This window comes from Triticum aestivum, chromosome 3B, assembly GCF_018294505.1.
Source record: "Triticum aestivum cultivar Chinese Spring chromosome 3B, IWGSC CS RefSeq v2.1, whole genome shotgun sequence".
In the NCBI taxonomy this organism is placed as follows: domain Eukaryota; kingdom Viridiplantae; phylum Streptophyta; class Magnoliopsida; order Poales; family Poaceae; genus Triticum; species Triticum aestivum.
In genome coordinates, this window is record NC_057801.1 from 695288391 (window position 1) to 695302815 (window position 14425).

The 14425-nt window shown below is 48.1% G+C and overlaps 3 protein-coding genes across 3 annotated transcripts; 2 read left to right on the forward strand and 1 right to left on the reverse strand.

The window, feature by feature from the left end:
• The first annotated feature begins 5534 nt into the window (after window positions 1-5534).
• On the forward strand, window positions 5535-10474 carry LOC123071815 (probable magnesium transporter NIPA4). The gene is made up of 9 exons (XM_044495396.1): window positions 5535-6084; window positions 7770-7826; window positions 7916-8006; window positions 8110-8270; window positions 8355-8482; window positions 8586-8723; window positions 9025-9117; window positions 9855-9960; window positions 10046-10474. The coding sequence occupies exons 1-9, from the start codon at window positions 5892-5894 to the stop codon at window positions 10171-10173; spliced, it is 1095 nt and encodes a 364-aa protein (XP_044351331.1). The 5' UTR covers window positions 5535-5891; the 3' UTR covers window positions 10174-10474.
• Window positions 10475-10600: 126 nt separating this feature from the next.
• LOC123071816 (protein DMP8-like) lies at window positions 10601-11579 on the forward strand. Its single transcript, XM_044495397.1, has one exon. It carries the CDS (start codon window positions 10725-10727, stop codon window positions 11391-11393), a length of 669 nt encoding a protein of 222 aa, XP_044351332.1. The 5' UTR covers window positions 10601-10724; the 3' UTR covers window positions 11394-11579.
• Window positions 11495-12706, reverse strand: LOC123071818 (NAD(P)H-quinone oxidoreductase subunit N, chloroplastic). The gene is made up of 4 exons (XM_044495398.1): window positions 12219-12706; window positions 11994-12110; window positions 11822-11907; window positions 11495-11729 (listed from the first exon to the last, which is right to left on the reverse strand). The coding sequence occupies exons 1-4, from the start codon at window positions 12570-12572 to the stop codon at window positions 11660-11662; spliced, it is 627 nt and encodes a 208-aa protein (XP_044351333.1). The 5' UTR covers window positions 12573-12706; the 3' UTR covers window positions 11495-11659.
• Window positions 12707-14425: the final 1719 nt, after the last annotated feature.

Genomic DNA, 14425 nt, shown 5'->3' on the forward strand with positions numbered 1-14425 from the left:
CGACCGTCGACCCGCCCGGAATGGCCAAGAAGAAGAAGGCCAAGGCGCCAAGGAAGCCGCGGTCGGAGTGCACGCCGAAGGAGATCGCCAAGTTAGACGCGGAATCGACGAAGAGGAGGAACCAGAGGTCGGTCGTCAAGGACAACTTCGCCGCGGCCAAGTTTGCCGCCGAGCGCGATGCGATGGAGGCCGCGCGGCACAAGGCCGAGGTCGAGGATAAGGAGGCCCTCGTCAACAAAGCGCACGCCCTCCTCATGCTTGGCATTTGTCGTCCGAGCGATTTCTCTGCAGCGGCCGTCGGCCCGGCGAGCACAGGCTCGTCGGTCGCCCGACCTCCACACTACCAGTCGCGGACCACGCCTATGTCACCCGGCTTCCCCCCGCCAAGGCACGACGGCCAGACCTGTTTCTCGGGGTCGCCGGACATGAGCCTGCTCGCGCCGTCCACCCCATGCCCCTCGGCCGTCATCGACCTCAACATCACACCTGGGTCCAGCAGCGGCGGCCGGCCGTCCGTCGAGATGCAAAGAAAGCAAGCACATCCACCGTTTACGGGCACCATGCCGTCCCCCCGTGTTTTGTTCGACGGAATGCCAACACCAACGCCACCGGTCGACGACCCCTACTACAACCAGTTCATGGAGGATGTGATCTACGACAGTGGGCATGTCCGTACCTACGATCCCGAGGAGACCCAAAGTCAGGATGGCCGCGCCCAGTTCGTTGCCGATGAAGAGGCCGACGACCGTGCTGACTATGACCATGGTGACTCGTGGCATGAAGACGATGACATCTATGTGAAGGTGATGGTGATGAAGATGAAGGCAATGACATTGGTATTAATGGCAAGCCATTGTTCATCGACGAGCTCACCCAAAGAGCGGAAACACAAAAGAGGAGGAATAACATTCGCACTGGTTCATACACACAATAGGAGGGCAAGTTGATTTGCCAATGCTGGATGGAGATTAGCCAAGATCCGAGGACGGGCGCGCAACAAAAGGGCCTAGTTTTTTGAACGAGAGTCCACAAAACTTTCCATGAAAGGAAGATGTTTGAGCCCTATCAAATCACAAGCAACCGTGGCATCACCTCGATTCAAAAGAGGTGGTTGTTCATTCAACAAGAGTGCAACAAGTATTGCACCGAATTTGAGAGCGTTGAAGCACGACCCGTGAGTGGTCTCGGCGTTGGGGACATGGTATGCTCTCCTCATCCTAGTCCTTTCCTTGCTACGGCCATGAGGCTTCGGCCTTGTATATGTTTGCATGTCCACATCTTGTTGATCATGTAGTGTAGGCATTTCAATCTTTGGAAGCATTCAAGGCCCGGCACAATGACAAGCCAACCACTCTTACGCATTGTTGGACGATCATCAACAATTGCCCTAAGTTCAAGGATCGATACCGTGAACTTCAAAGGAAGAGAGGCAAGAAGACGGCCAAGTTCACCAGAGGTGGAGATGATGAGGCGTTAAGAGGCCGAGGGGCAAGACCAACTCCAAAGGTGGACGACATACGTGATGCCTCATCCATGGCCTTGCATGAGACTTTGCATGGCATGATGTCTCAAAAGGACGCGAGGGACGAGAAGAAGCGACAAAGCAAGGACGAGCAAATGAAGCAATACCTAGAGCTTCAAAGGAAGAAGCTTGAGATGGAAGAGGCGGCCAAGAAGAGGAAGATTGACATGGAGGAGGCGGCCCGGCAAAGGCAACTCGACATCGAGGCCGCCAATGTCAAGGCCAGGCAGAGGCAGCTCGATATCAAGGCCACCAATGCCGCAACCAAAGTGAAGGAGGTGGCCCTTGCGATCATGAGCATGGACTTGACCAAGATGAGCGAGAAGACGAAGAGCTGGTTCGAGGCCAGGCAGAAGGAGATGTTCGACGCCGACGGCCTGCACTAGGTCGTCCGATCGGTCGTGACCGTTCTTTTTTGGAGGCTGGCATGGGTGCCGCTCGCTGGGATGTTGGTTGTGTGCCAACGAGAAACAGATTCATTTTGGACGCTGGCTGTGTTGCCGGTGAACAAAACTCATTTTGAAGGCTGGATGTGTTGCCGACCGCTGACTTTGTTGCCGGCGAGGACGTGTAGGCCGCTGGCTTTGTTGCCGGCGTGAACTAGGGCCACTGGCGTGAAGTAGGCCGCTGGTATTTGAAACGTTGTTCTCTTTGGAGGCGGACAAGATGGGCCAAAGGATGCGGCCGCGTGCTGGGCGCACGGCCACCGCATCCCAGGACAGGCCCGGACACGACCCCATCGCCCTATCCAAACGGACAGAGTCCGGACAAAACAGACGTCCGTTTGGGGTCGCGCAGTGGAGTTTGCCTAAGGCCTGAAGCACCTGGTGGCAAAATTTCATGCTTTAACCCTTTTGTGAAACAAAATCGAGATCTGACCCCAGTCTGAAAACATTTCGAAATCTAACCCTTTTACTACCGCCAGAACCTCAGGCGGTAGGGTTGCACAGCCTACCGCCGCAGGTTCCGGCGGTAGGTGTGCCTGACGGCCGTCAATCGGTTAACGGCTGGCTGACGTACCTACCGCCATCCGGCCCGGCGGTAGGATGCTTCCCCCCACCCTACCGCCCAGGCCCTTGGCGGTAGGCGACGCAACCCTACCGCTGTGTTCCTCGATTTTTTGGTCACAGAACATTGGCATGGGGGGGAAGCATCCTACCGCCAGGCCGGATGGCGGTAGGTCGTGGCCGGCTACCGCCGTGGTCTTTGGCGGTAGGGTGCCTTTGTGTGCAATTTTTTGCTCCTTCTAACTTCTTTTGGGCTTCAATTTTTGGCATACAACATTTAAACAGCATATGTATGACATATAAAGCACACAATGTATGATATATGATGCACACACCATAGAACTATAAATAAGGTAGGTTCGATACACCACAAACCTAAAAATAAGGTAGGTTCGGTACATAGCAAGTTAACGAAACAGTTTCACGAGCAAATTCATATGGTTCACGAAGCAAATATGCAAACAGTTTCACGAGCAACTTCAGTCCTTCCTTCCCCTCTTCGACGTTCGGTCCTCGTTATCCTTGGATCGCTTCTTGGCCCCCATCTTCTTGCGGGCCGTAGGACGTGCTTTCTGAAATGGGGATGGACTCTTCCAATCCTTCTTCGGCACATTCCTCTTCTCACGCTGGGTTGGCTGAGTTGCTGGAGGTCCGTCGTCATCATCGTACTCCTCCGCCTCCTCCTCATCGTCCTCTTCCTCTTCCTCTTCCTCCTCATCATGTTCTTCTTCTGCGCCTTCTTCTTCATCTTCCTCTTCATCACCATCGTCCTCGCTCTCCTCCTCATCATCTTGAACCGCCCTAGACGACGAGGGTGCATGGCTCGATGAAGCGAGGCTACGCATCGGTGCAGGAGGAAAAACATCCTCGGTGTTTGTAGCGCACCCAAGCAGGCCCACAAGCCGGCGTGCTTTGTTGACGTATTTCTGTAATTATAACAGAAGAATATGTTAAATTCTCCAATGTCCAATGATAACAAAAATGAACTCCGTATTACCTTCACCGTTTCCCTCAACTTGTTCTCGCTAGCTCGAGTCCCAGGGACACCACTAAGCGCATTAGAGGCATGGAAAATGCTTTTGCTCAGCTTCGAAGACTGCAAAGTAATAAAATGAGTCAATAGCATGAAAAGCTGATTTCATCCAACCGTCAGTTTGAAAGAGGTAAAAACAACATACCACTCTGTTCATGAGGGTCCGTACTCCCTAAACCCGCCTTGAAGCTGTCTGATGCTCTCGTTGTAGGCTTCATTCTCTGAGGCGTCATTGAACAGGTCTTCAGCATTTGCTGTCGTCCACTGGGGCCTCAGACGCAGACAATGCTTGATGCCATCATCATACCACAACATGTGATCCTCGTAGTCGTCCCAGTCAATCACTCTCCTCTCCGTGTCTTTGCGTGTTTTCCAGCGGTAGTGCCGTAATCATCGCCCAATCCTCGAGGGTCACGGTCATCTCCCCGCATGGAAGATGAAAGCTGTGCATCTCTGGCCGCCACCGGTCGATCAAAGCCGTGAGAGCTGAGTGAACGAGCGTCGGCAGCTTATGCTTGAACTGCAGGACGAAACCCAATAGTCGGGCTCTCCTGAAGAACGGTGCGTACCGATCGTCGTACTCCATCTTAACCGTCGTCTTGTGAGCCCTCATCCGCAGTGGCGGCAACATCTGTGAAAATCAATAACCAAAGCATAATTAGCATGGACATAATAGTTAGCAACTTGTTTTCATCAATTCGAAAGATTTGGTTTAAAATGCTAATTACCACTCCATTCTCAATGAAACGGGCACGGTGATGCTTGTCGAACCTAGGGTCAAGCATTGTGTACTTTGTGCCGATGTCGTCCGCAAGAGGTGGCCTCCTAAAAGAATTGCATAAGCACATCAAAAGATTTTTCAACATGAACTAGAGTTCAACATTAACTACGAAACACATCGATGCATAACAAAAACTGAACCTAAATACTTTACACAATCTTTGAATAATCATATATCAAGATTATTATGAACTAAATACAATACATATATCAATAACTAAATAAAATACTTGCATATAACAAATACTTGCAATCACCATGTTAAAAAAATGAACTAGGGTTCATCTTGAGGATTCATATACTACATATAACAAATATATCAGATATTTGCATCATCCAATACTTGCATCATAGCATCCAATACTTGCATCTTAGCATAGGAACATGCATCATCCATCATATAAAAAAACCATTCAAATCAATTATGAGCTAGGGTTCATGTTAACACAACCATAGCATAGGAACATGCATCATCCATCATATAGTTCAAATCTAACACAAAATAACATCTAGAATCAACCTAAATCAATCTAAATCAATCCTAGGGTTAAAAAAATTCTAATAGGAGTGATTTAAAACGAATAATGCGATGAATCGGAAGGTGTTTGATTAAAACTTGTTGGAGGGATTGAAAGAGCTTACTTTTCTTTTTTCGGGGCCATCTCGATCCGCAAAATCCGTCAAGAAACGAGGAAGATCGGAGGGGGGAGTGGAGGGGATGAGAGAGGGCGACTTTGAGCAGTTTTGCTCTGTTCTTCGTGGTGGGGGGCGGCTGGGTGGGGGAGAAAGGGGTGGGGGCGGCCGGCCAGCGGTTTATATATGTCCACACCCTACCGCCGGAGACTCTGGCGGTAGGTTCAGACAACCTACCGCCGGGCGGGGCGGCGGTAGGGTGTGACGGAGGGGGAACGGCGGCAGTTATCGGTGCTGACGTGGAAAAGTTTGCTACCGCCGCAGTGCTCGGCGGTAGGCTATACGATCCTACCGCCGGGCTTCTTGGCGGTAGGCAAAAGGGTCAAATCCCAAAATATTTTCAGATTAAGGTCAGATCTCGATTTGATTTTCCAAAAGGGTCAAAACACGAAATTTTGCCGCACCTGGTCAAGCGCCTAGGAGAAAAAAAAAACCGTTTTTTTCCCTGAAGCACCTCCATTGTACAGGCCGATGCCGCTTGCCTCGATGCTAAGCAAGACCGGCTCGCCAACTAGGCACTAGCCAGTCCACACCCGAACATATCCGCGCGGCGTGGACTCGCGCAACCTTCCCCTTCACCCGTTACCTCCTCGCCGGCGTCGCCGTCGCCGTCGCCGTTGTCTGCGTCCGATCCGCTCTCCTCTCCCCCACAGCCAAGAACGCCGCGAATGCGGAGCGTCTGCGCGAGGCGGTCGTGACCTGGCCGGAGCGTTGAGCCGAACGCCCCCGCGCGCGACGCCTCCCGCCGCTCGCCGCATCGGGATCTCGCTCGCACGCGCCGCCACCGCGCGATCTAGCGGCGGAGCGCACGGGACGGAGGGAGGGTTTCGCGGGAATTCCAGCGCCTGCGGGAGGCATGGCGGCGGAGACGTCCACCTCGGCGGCCGCCGGCTCGGGCGGCGGCAGCTGGGTGGAGTCGTACACGGGGATGTCCACGGACAACATCAAGGGGCTGGTGCTCGCCCTCTCCTCCAGCGTCTTCATCGGCACCAGCTTCATCGTCAAGAAGAAGGGGCTCAGGAAGGCCGGCGCGTCCGGCGTCCGCGCAGGTGACCTAATTGCGCTGCTTACCATCGGGGCATCATTGCCTTGCCTGTCGATCTCCTAGCTGTATGTTATTTGTTTGCCCTGGTTGGTGCTCTGATCTGAGCTGATAGACGCTGGTGTCTGATTATGCTTAGATCCCCATTCCAGCTGAAATCCATGTTGGAATAGCAGACATGTAAAGGAGTTAGGGATAGGGTGAGCGCGCCAGAGTTTAGGTTGATAATATTGACACCGATTTAGATGTAGGGAGTTCACATATGCTGGAGTTTGTAGACAACGGTGCCGTAATGATATCGGTGTTGCTTTTATTCTGCATTGTTCGTTACATGGCTGCACTGTACTCTGGTTCTCATCTCATTGTTCAGCCAATTGAGTACATTAATTTTAGATGTACTAGTTCAATTTAGTGGGGAATAACCTCACTAGTTAATTATTCCAAACACAGTAAAAGTTATCATTCTGTCGTTTTGATTTTTGAGAGCTGTTCTTGGTTTCAGGGCCGGTCCTGCCTTTTCGGAGGCCCGAGGCGAACTTAAAAAGTGGGCCGAATATAGTAAAATTACATCAATACAAAGCACAATCAGCGCAAAAAAAAAAGAAGATACAAAGCACAACATTGTTTTTGCCCTAAAAAGCATCTTTTCTTTTCATTACCAAATAAAATATATCGGATCTAACTCATCTGCCAGCATTTTCTTCTTTTTCCAAAATCATGTTTTTAGGCAACATTTTACAAGAAACGAGTGGAAGTACCTGAATTTGTCAGAGGAAAAATAGAAGAAATTCAACTATCCAATCCCAAGCATATCAGATCTTCCTAGGGTCCTCGTATCCTCAAATAAGTAACCTGTAAAGAAATAGAAGATAGGTCAAGGAATCACTAGAAAAAAAAACAGTACAAAGATCAAGCGCAAAAAGATTCTGAAATTACAAGAACTTTGTAGGCCTTTGACCCAAGAAACAGTCCTGTTGGAACTTGCAAAGTGACTGAGCTTATGAAGTGTTGCCTCTGCCTGCTGCCATCCGCTAGATGAGAATACTTATAGGCAAATCCGTAAGGGAGTGAGATGGCGAAACTGAAAGTGGACCAAAGAAATCAGCTACAGCGGCAATATCCATTAATTTGGTAGACATGCTGCGTGCTTCGGGAGTAGGAGCAGAATGAGGAACGAGCAGACAGTGGAAGAAGAAACAACGGCAGCTGGTGTTACGAGATGGATCAATTAAATCGAAATTGGGATCTACTTTTTTTTTGATAGAACGTTTCCTAGATTTTTTTTATGAAACTGAACGTTTCCTAGCTGATTGGGCTACAAGTTTAAGGCCCTTTTTGTTCGGCTGTGTAGCATACATGCTCAGGGTCGCCCCCCCCCCCCCCCCCCCCCCCCCCCCATCAGGCTGGGCCCTAGGACGTCACCCTTCTTGCCCCTACCCAGGGCCGGCCCTGCTTGGTTTCAAGTATTTGCGGAGAAACTACCGAAACTGGCCTGAGCAATGGTTCCGAAGATTTTACCCCCTCCCTCCCATAATGTATTTTGACATTAGTGTCAAAAAACGACTTACATTATGGGACGGAGGGAGTAGTTCTTCAGCTATTTAGTTCTGTTCAACTTTATGATTCTATTTATAAGCCGAAAACAGTTTGTTCTCGCTGACTGGTTACGCTCAAATTTGTTGTTTATGGCAGGGGTTGGTGGGTACTCTTATTTGTATGAACCATTATGGTGGGCAGGAATGATTACAAGTAAGTGCACCTCTCTGATACAAGTGGATCTTCATGTACTGCTTCTACTTAACAATGTGATCCTGACGGTATTCAGTGCTGTTTCCCAGTGATCGTTGGAGAAGTTGCTAACTTTGCAGCATATGCGTTTGCTCCTGCTATACTCGTCACTCCACTTGGTGCACTTAGCATAATCATTAGGTAAAATCCAGAAGTGCGATCCTTAATGATAAATCTTGAGATGTTCAGCTGCTGACAATTCTGGAAGTCTCTGTTCATTCGAACTAACGTATTTCTCGCGCAGCGCCGTTCTTGCAGACATTATGTTAAAGGAGAAGCTACATATCTTTGGTATGCTTGGATGTGTTCTTTGTGTCGTGGGTTCAACAACTATTGTGCTTCATGCCCCCCAGGAGCGTGAAATTGAGTCTGTCGCAGAAGTGTGGGATCTTGCTACAGAACCAGGTACTTTCCTTTCTTTCCCTGATTAGCAACCATGCTTTGCCTATTTGTCTTATAAAGTACTAATGTTTTTGTATTTTCTTGCAGCATTTCTATTTTATGCGGCAATCGTGCTTGCTGCAACTTTTGTGCTCATATTCCGTTATATCCCACAGTATGGTCAGACACATATCATGGTTTATATTGGTGTTTGTTCACTTGTAGGATCTCTATCGGTATGTGTCCGTTCTACTTACGAATAATTAGCTCAATGTTTATTCACATGATACTATTGATTAATTCTGCTCGAATTTTGTTTTTTATTTATTTACTTGACAGGTCATGAGCGTGAAAGCTCTTGGTATAGCCTTGAAACTGACTTTTTCTGGGATAAACCAGCTAATCTATCCGCAGACATGGTTGTTCGCAATTATTGTTGTTGCATGTATATTAACACAGATGAACTATCTGAACAAGGTAACAATAATTCTTTGCCGATGGTTCTTCCATTGCTTAGTGATCGTACTTCAATATCTGCCAAGTAACTTTAGTACCGCAAATTATTACTCCCTCTGTAACTTAATATAAGACGTTTTTTGACACTGTCATGGACTCTAAAAACGTCTTATAAAAAGTTGCAGAGGGAGTACATCTTTAATCTGCCATAATGGGTACTGGCATGCTATTGATATTAGTATCTGACTACATGATTCTGCTTGTTACAAACTTATGCTTGGTGTTTCGTACATCATTCAACCTACTATGTTTGCTTTTGCAGGCTCTTGACACATTCAATACGGCAGTTGTTTCACCAATATACTATACTATGTTTACATCACTAACAATACTGGCCAGTGTCATAATGTTCAAGGTAACATATTTGGGCTTGGTAGTTTTTTTATGGTGCTCTAGATGGTGCTTCTTAGTCTACTTGTTTAATTGCAAGTTTAATATGAGATCAAGTAGTGCTTGCTTATACTAAGCATGCAGTGAATTGCTTTTAGAATCGTTACTTGCTGAAGTGCCCTTTTGGCAGTTATCTTATCTCACCAAAGTTGGACACAGTGATTGAATGCAGTCTGAATAAAGGGCAGCAATGTTACCCAAATATTTAATTGGCAACCAATTTTCTGTTTGAGAGAATTTTTGGGATTAGCATTTTTATTATCTGAAACTGAACTCATCAAACCAAGAGCTCACCTATCATGATCTATGCCATATTTTAGTGTTTTTCAGTCTAGGACAATCCAATATCGATTCTTGTCATCTGGAAATGACTGCTTAACTTTGTAATTATCTTTTCAGTTGATTTGGCTGTTGTCCATGGGGCTACACAACATTCCTAAAGTTCATTTAATCAGTAATTCATCTTCTTGTTTCAAGCCCCATGGACAACAGTCTTCTTGTTTCAGCACCCGGTAATCTAATTTCTCGTGCCACGGTCACTATTATGCCATCTTGAGTTCAGCCGTCTAGTCTGTAAATTATCTAACATATGTTTGTATTCAACAAATGTTTCTGCTAAACTTGATAAGCTGCCGGTCTTGTCGTATACAGTTAGCGATAATGCTCATGATATTATAGCCTACTAATAGTACTTGCTTGCAGGACTGGGATCGTCAAAATCCAACTCAAATTGTGACAGAGATGTGTGGTTTTGTCACAATCCTTTCTGGAACATTTCTTCTTCATAAGACTAAAGATATGGTTGATGGTATGGTTCCACTCCTCCCTTCTTCTGGTTTGCACATAGTAACTAGTAGAGTATATTGGTAACTTCTAACTTTCTGGCATTATAGGTCTCCCACCGACTCTGCCTATCAGGATTCCGAAACATGGTGATGAAAACGGCTATGCGTCTGAAGGAATTCCTCTTAGATCCGCTGCTGAAGGGCTCCCTCTGAGGTCACCAAGGGCAGCAGAATAATTTTGACCAACTTGAGATGCTCAGTGATCCTTGTGGCCATGGTTCGCATTCTTTCATTCTATCCAGTCTGTAGATTGTACTTTAGGGCTCTATAAACAGGAAAGGGCTCGTTCCCCCTTGTAGTTTTCGAGGAACCGGTAGAGTATTGGGGATATATGTCTTATACATCAAAAGTTTTTCATGTATTTTTTGTTTTTGAGGAACCGGTATGGTATAGTATTGGGGATGCATCTTATACCGGCTATCATCTGTAACTGTTGTATTTTTTGAAAATAGGGAAAGAATCTGAAGAACTCAAAAACCATTGCCTCTTTCACCCCTGTTGAATCTGCACATTATTTTCTCATAGGTGGTGATGTTCTTTGCTTGTGCATGATGGCAATGCTCCGTTTGCCTCGCTGCACTTGCGAAAGCAATCCTTTCTTCCAGTCCAAAGCCAGGCAGATTCTTTTCAGCGCTTGCTCATTTCAGCTCTCCCCTTTAACTAACCCTGTAACCTTGTCGTCTCATCAAACCCAACAATCTCACACCCGCTTGCACACGCACCATCAATGGCTGAGCATGAAGGAGAAGAGTACAAGGTGCTGATTGATCAGACCAGCAAAGACGCCGGTGAACCACACCAAGACGCAGACGATGGTGACGCTGACGACACCTCGAGCTTCATCCTGGTCATGAACCTCGTCCTCAGCGGCACGGCCCGGCTCAACGTGCTCCTCCCGACGGCCACCATCCTGACCTTCGCCATCTTCGCGCCGCTGGTGACCGACGACGGCAAGTGCGCGCGCGTCAACCGCGTGCTCACCGGCGCGTTCGTGCTGCTCTGCGCCGCCTCCTGCGTCTTCTTCACGCTCACCGACAGCTTCCGCTCCGCCACGGGCCGGCTCCGCTACGGCGTGGCCACCCCGACGGGTATCGCCACGTTCTGCGCCGGCGGGGGGAGCCGGAGGAAGGCGCCGAGGGAGCCGGAGAGGTACAGGCTGCGGTGGTCGGACCTGTTCCACACCGCGCTCTCGTTGGTGGCATTTGTGACCTTCGCCGCCTCCCACCACGACATCGTCCGGTGCTACTACCCCGGCGCGCCCAGGAAGGTGGTGAACACCGTGCCCCTCGTCGTCGGCTTCGTCGTCAGCCTCCTCTTCGTCATGTTCCCTTCCAAGAGGAGGGGGATCGGCTACCCGTTCCTTCTCAGGACCGACCTCGTGTACCTACGGCGCTGAACATTTTGGCGACCTATGCAGTGGACCTGAACCCTGAAGTCGAGACCTCCCTGAGACGCATGTGAGCTTGCATATATGATTTAATTTGTTGGATATGTGTATGTTTGAAAGATGTTACGCGATTGAGGATTCTCTTGTGGAATTAACCGAGTCCAGCTCAGATGTCAAATGTATACGTATGTACATCATTGTCCTCTTTAGTACAAAAGCTGAAAACAGAGTGTAAGGCGAGAGATGAGACGAGGAAGCTGCCGGACGGTGGCTCCTCATTCCTCGGCGTCCGGATCAGGCTCGAGGCCCGATATTTGCTTCAGCGGTTTCCAGATGAATTTTCTCCTGCATCAATCAAATCGGCTCGAACGTTATTCACAGGTTCTGGTGTACGTACGTATTTGGGTGAGATTTCAGGTGGTGGCTGATGTGCGTACCAGTTGCCGCATTCCGCGATGACCCTGACTTTGGGGCGGAGGTCAGGGAGCATGGCCAGGAACTGCAGCTCGGCCTTGGACAGAACCTGCAGACGAAACGAACAAGCCAAAACGGTGAGAAACAGCAGAGCCGATGGGCAACGTTGGAGAGTGGCGAGAGAATGGGAGAGACCTTGGCTTCGTAGACCCAGACGATGAGCCCTTTGGCGTCAGGGTGCAGCAGGCTGAGCCTGTAGTCCACCTCCGGCGGGAAGTACCACCTCGCCACCGGCTGCCTCCCGAGGCTAGGCTGCAGCAGCAAAGCAAGCAGCGCACCATAGTCAGCTAAGCTAAGCAGAGCAGACGGCATTAATGGCGGCGAAAGGGAAATGCATCATCGTCGGTTCTGCTGACGGACCGGGCAGACGGGGTGGATCTTGGTGAGGGTGGACTCGGGGTCGCCGAGGCCGCGCGCCGAGAGGTCGAGGAAGTAGTAGCCCTGGTAGCGGAGGCGGTTGAGGTAGCGGCCCTCGTAGCCGCCCTCGTGCGGCGGGTAGATGGCCAGCGCCTTGTGCTCCTCCACGTCGTCCAGCCACCGCCCCAGGTCCGGCTTCACCAGGTCCCCGCCCACGAAGTCCATCAGTCCGCCGCCGCCCGCGCGCACCGACACCGTCGACGGCCGCCCCGCGCCGCGCCGCCCGGTGAGGGACGTCGTCGCGTGGGGCGGCGGCGACACGGTGCGCGCCGCCGCAGCTGCCGCTCCCGACCACATGCTTAGTTCCGCTGCCGCCGCCGCTGCTGCCTGTGTGTCAGCGTGTGCGTGTGTGTGGGTTGAGTCGCCGCGGCAGCATGTGGCGGGAAGGTAACCGCGAGGGGATAAGTCTTGGCGCTGCTCGTTCCCAAGGCGATCCGTTGGCTTGGCCGTGGTGTTGTTGGGTTCCATCTTCCATGTTGGTCGTAAAAGAGTTCTCGCTCCAAATTTTATTGCTGAAACTGATAACAGAGTATAGAAGTTTGGTAATCACTAGGTAGGGGTACACTTGCAAACGTTTTTTCATTTTCATTTTGCGGGGTAAAAAAATATTTCTTTTTTGCGGGCGAAATGTCTCAGGTGACAGCAAGTGGCGTAAGTTTTTTTTTTCATGGATCCAAGGGGTGAGAGGTTAGTACAAATTGATGAAAATAAAAATTAGAAATAGAAAAAAACATGAAAACCCAAAGCAAGGCATAAGGAACTGGAGCATAAAACACAAAAACTAGAATTCCGGAGAAAAATAATGTAAAAAGAGGATTACTAGATAATATAAAAAAATATTTGTGGGGAAAATGAGATATTTTTTCTCAACCGGTTTTAAGTAATGTTGTCAAAAAGGTTTGGAAAATATTAAGTATTGTATTGTGAGATAACAAAAATGTCACATATGTATTAATAAATGTTCATATATAGTATGAAATAGAACTATTCATTACATATTTAAAAAATATTCATGTACGCAAAAAAATTCATGTGTTAAGAAATGTTTACACACCTTTCAGAATTTTTTGGATTTTAAAAAAATTAATATATAGATGGAAAAAATGTTCATCATATCCCAAAAGGTTCATGTATACAAACATTATATTCATGTATACAATCGTTTTAAGTATTTTTAAAAAAGTTTAGATATGTGAATTTTTATCATATTTGAAAGATGTTAATGTATGAAGAAAATTTATATTCATATATGTCGAAGTGTAGATCGAGGACTCCTCTTTCTTTTCCCTCAAATGCTTGGATGGATTTAACAAAGGGGCATGTGGAGAAAATTTAACTTTTGAGCTATAAAATTTAACTTTTGAGCTATGGAATGATGGAGCATGAGGGAGAAGAAGCTTGGAAAATTTAACTTTTGAGCTATAAAATTTAACTTTTGATCTATGGAATAATGGAGCATGAGGGAGAAGAAGCTTGGATCGAATGAGGGAGAAGAAGCTTGGATCGAATGAGGGTAAGAGATGCCTTGGGAAAGAAGGGTGGGTCTTTTGTATATCCCACTACACACTCTTCCCGTTGGGATGTCGGTTGTACAACCTATAGGTTTAACCCGAAGATTTTGGACACAACCTCGAGGCTGCTTGGATTCCGGACGAGACTCCTGGTCGGCCTTCCGTTGAGATCAGAAGCTCAGGTAGCTACTAGACTCGCCTCTCTACTGGATCACCCAGAGGTTGGTTCAGATTCTAGGTCTCCAAGAGATTCGGCCTGAGACCTTCGAGCCACATAAAGAAAGCACATAGGTGTATATTTGAAGATTTTTTTATCTTCTCTTTCTCAAGTCATTTTATGGAACTTGGGATGTTGATTAGGATAGAATATAGGCAATATAATTCCACCTCAAGTTATTATGTGAACCCCCCCTATAGTACGACATTTGTATGATTCAAGCATAAGGGACTGCATGAATTTAATATGATGTCTTCCTTCTATTTTTGTTTTGAATCGAAAGGGGTTTCCCCCCGCTCCAAGTTTTTATAAAGCCAAAGCAAAAGCCACCAACATAAACTGTTAACAACGCTCGGCGGGAACCGGAGAGTAGCTGCCACAGAAGAAAGCTAGGTTTTAAACTGCCCTATTACATAGTTTTT

Excerpts from the sequence above, each read along its gene's own strand:
- LOC123071815 (XM_044495396.1), top strand. The coding sequence starts at position 5,892 with ATGGCGGCGGAGACGTCCACCTCGGCGGCCGCCGGCTCGGGCGGCGGC. Across the intron at positions 8,007-8,109 it reads GCACTTAGCATAATCATTAG|CGCCGTTCTTGCAGACATTA; the intron begins GTAAAATCCAGA and ends TTTCTCGCGCAG. Across the intron at positions 8,483-8,585 it reads CACTTGTAGGATCTCTATCG|GTCATGAGCGTGAAAGCTCT; the intron begins GTATGTGTCCGT and ends TTTACTTGACAG.
- LOC123071816 (XM_044495397.1), top strand. The coding sequence starts at position 10,725 with ATGGCTGAGCATGAAGGAGAAGAGTACAAGGTGCTGATTGATCAGACC.
- LOC123071818 (XM_044495398.1), bottom strand. The coding sequence starts at position 12,572 with ATGTGGTCGGGAGCGGCAGCTGCGGCGGCGCGCACCGTGTCGCCGCCG. Across the intron at positions 12,111-12,218 it reads AGATCCACCCCGTCTGCCCG|CCTAGCCTCGGGAGGCAGCC; the intron begins GTCCGTCAGCAG and ends TTGCTGCTGCAG. Across the intron at positions 11,730-11,821 it reads ATCGCGGAATGCGGCAACTG|GAGAAAATTCATCTGGAAAC; the intron begins GTACGCACATCA and ends TGATTGATGCAG.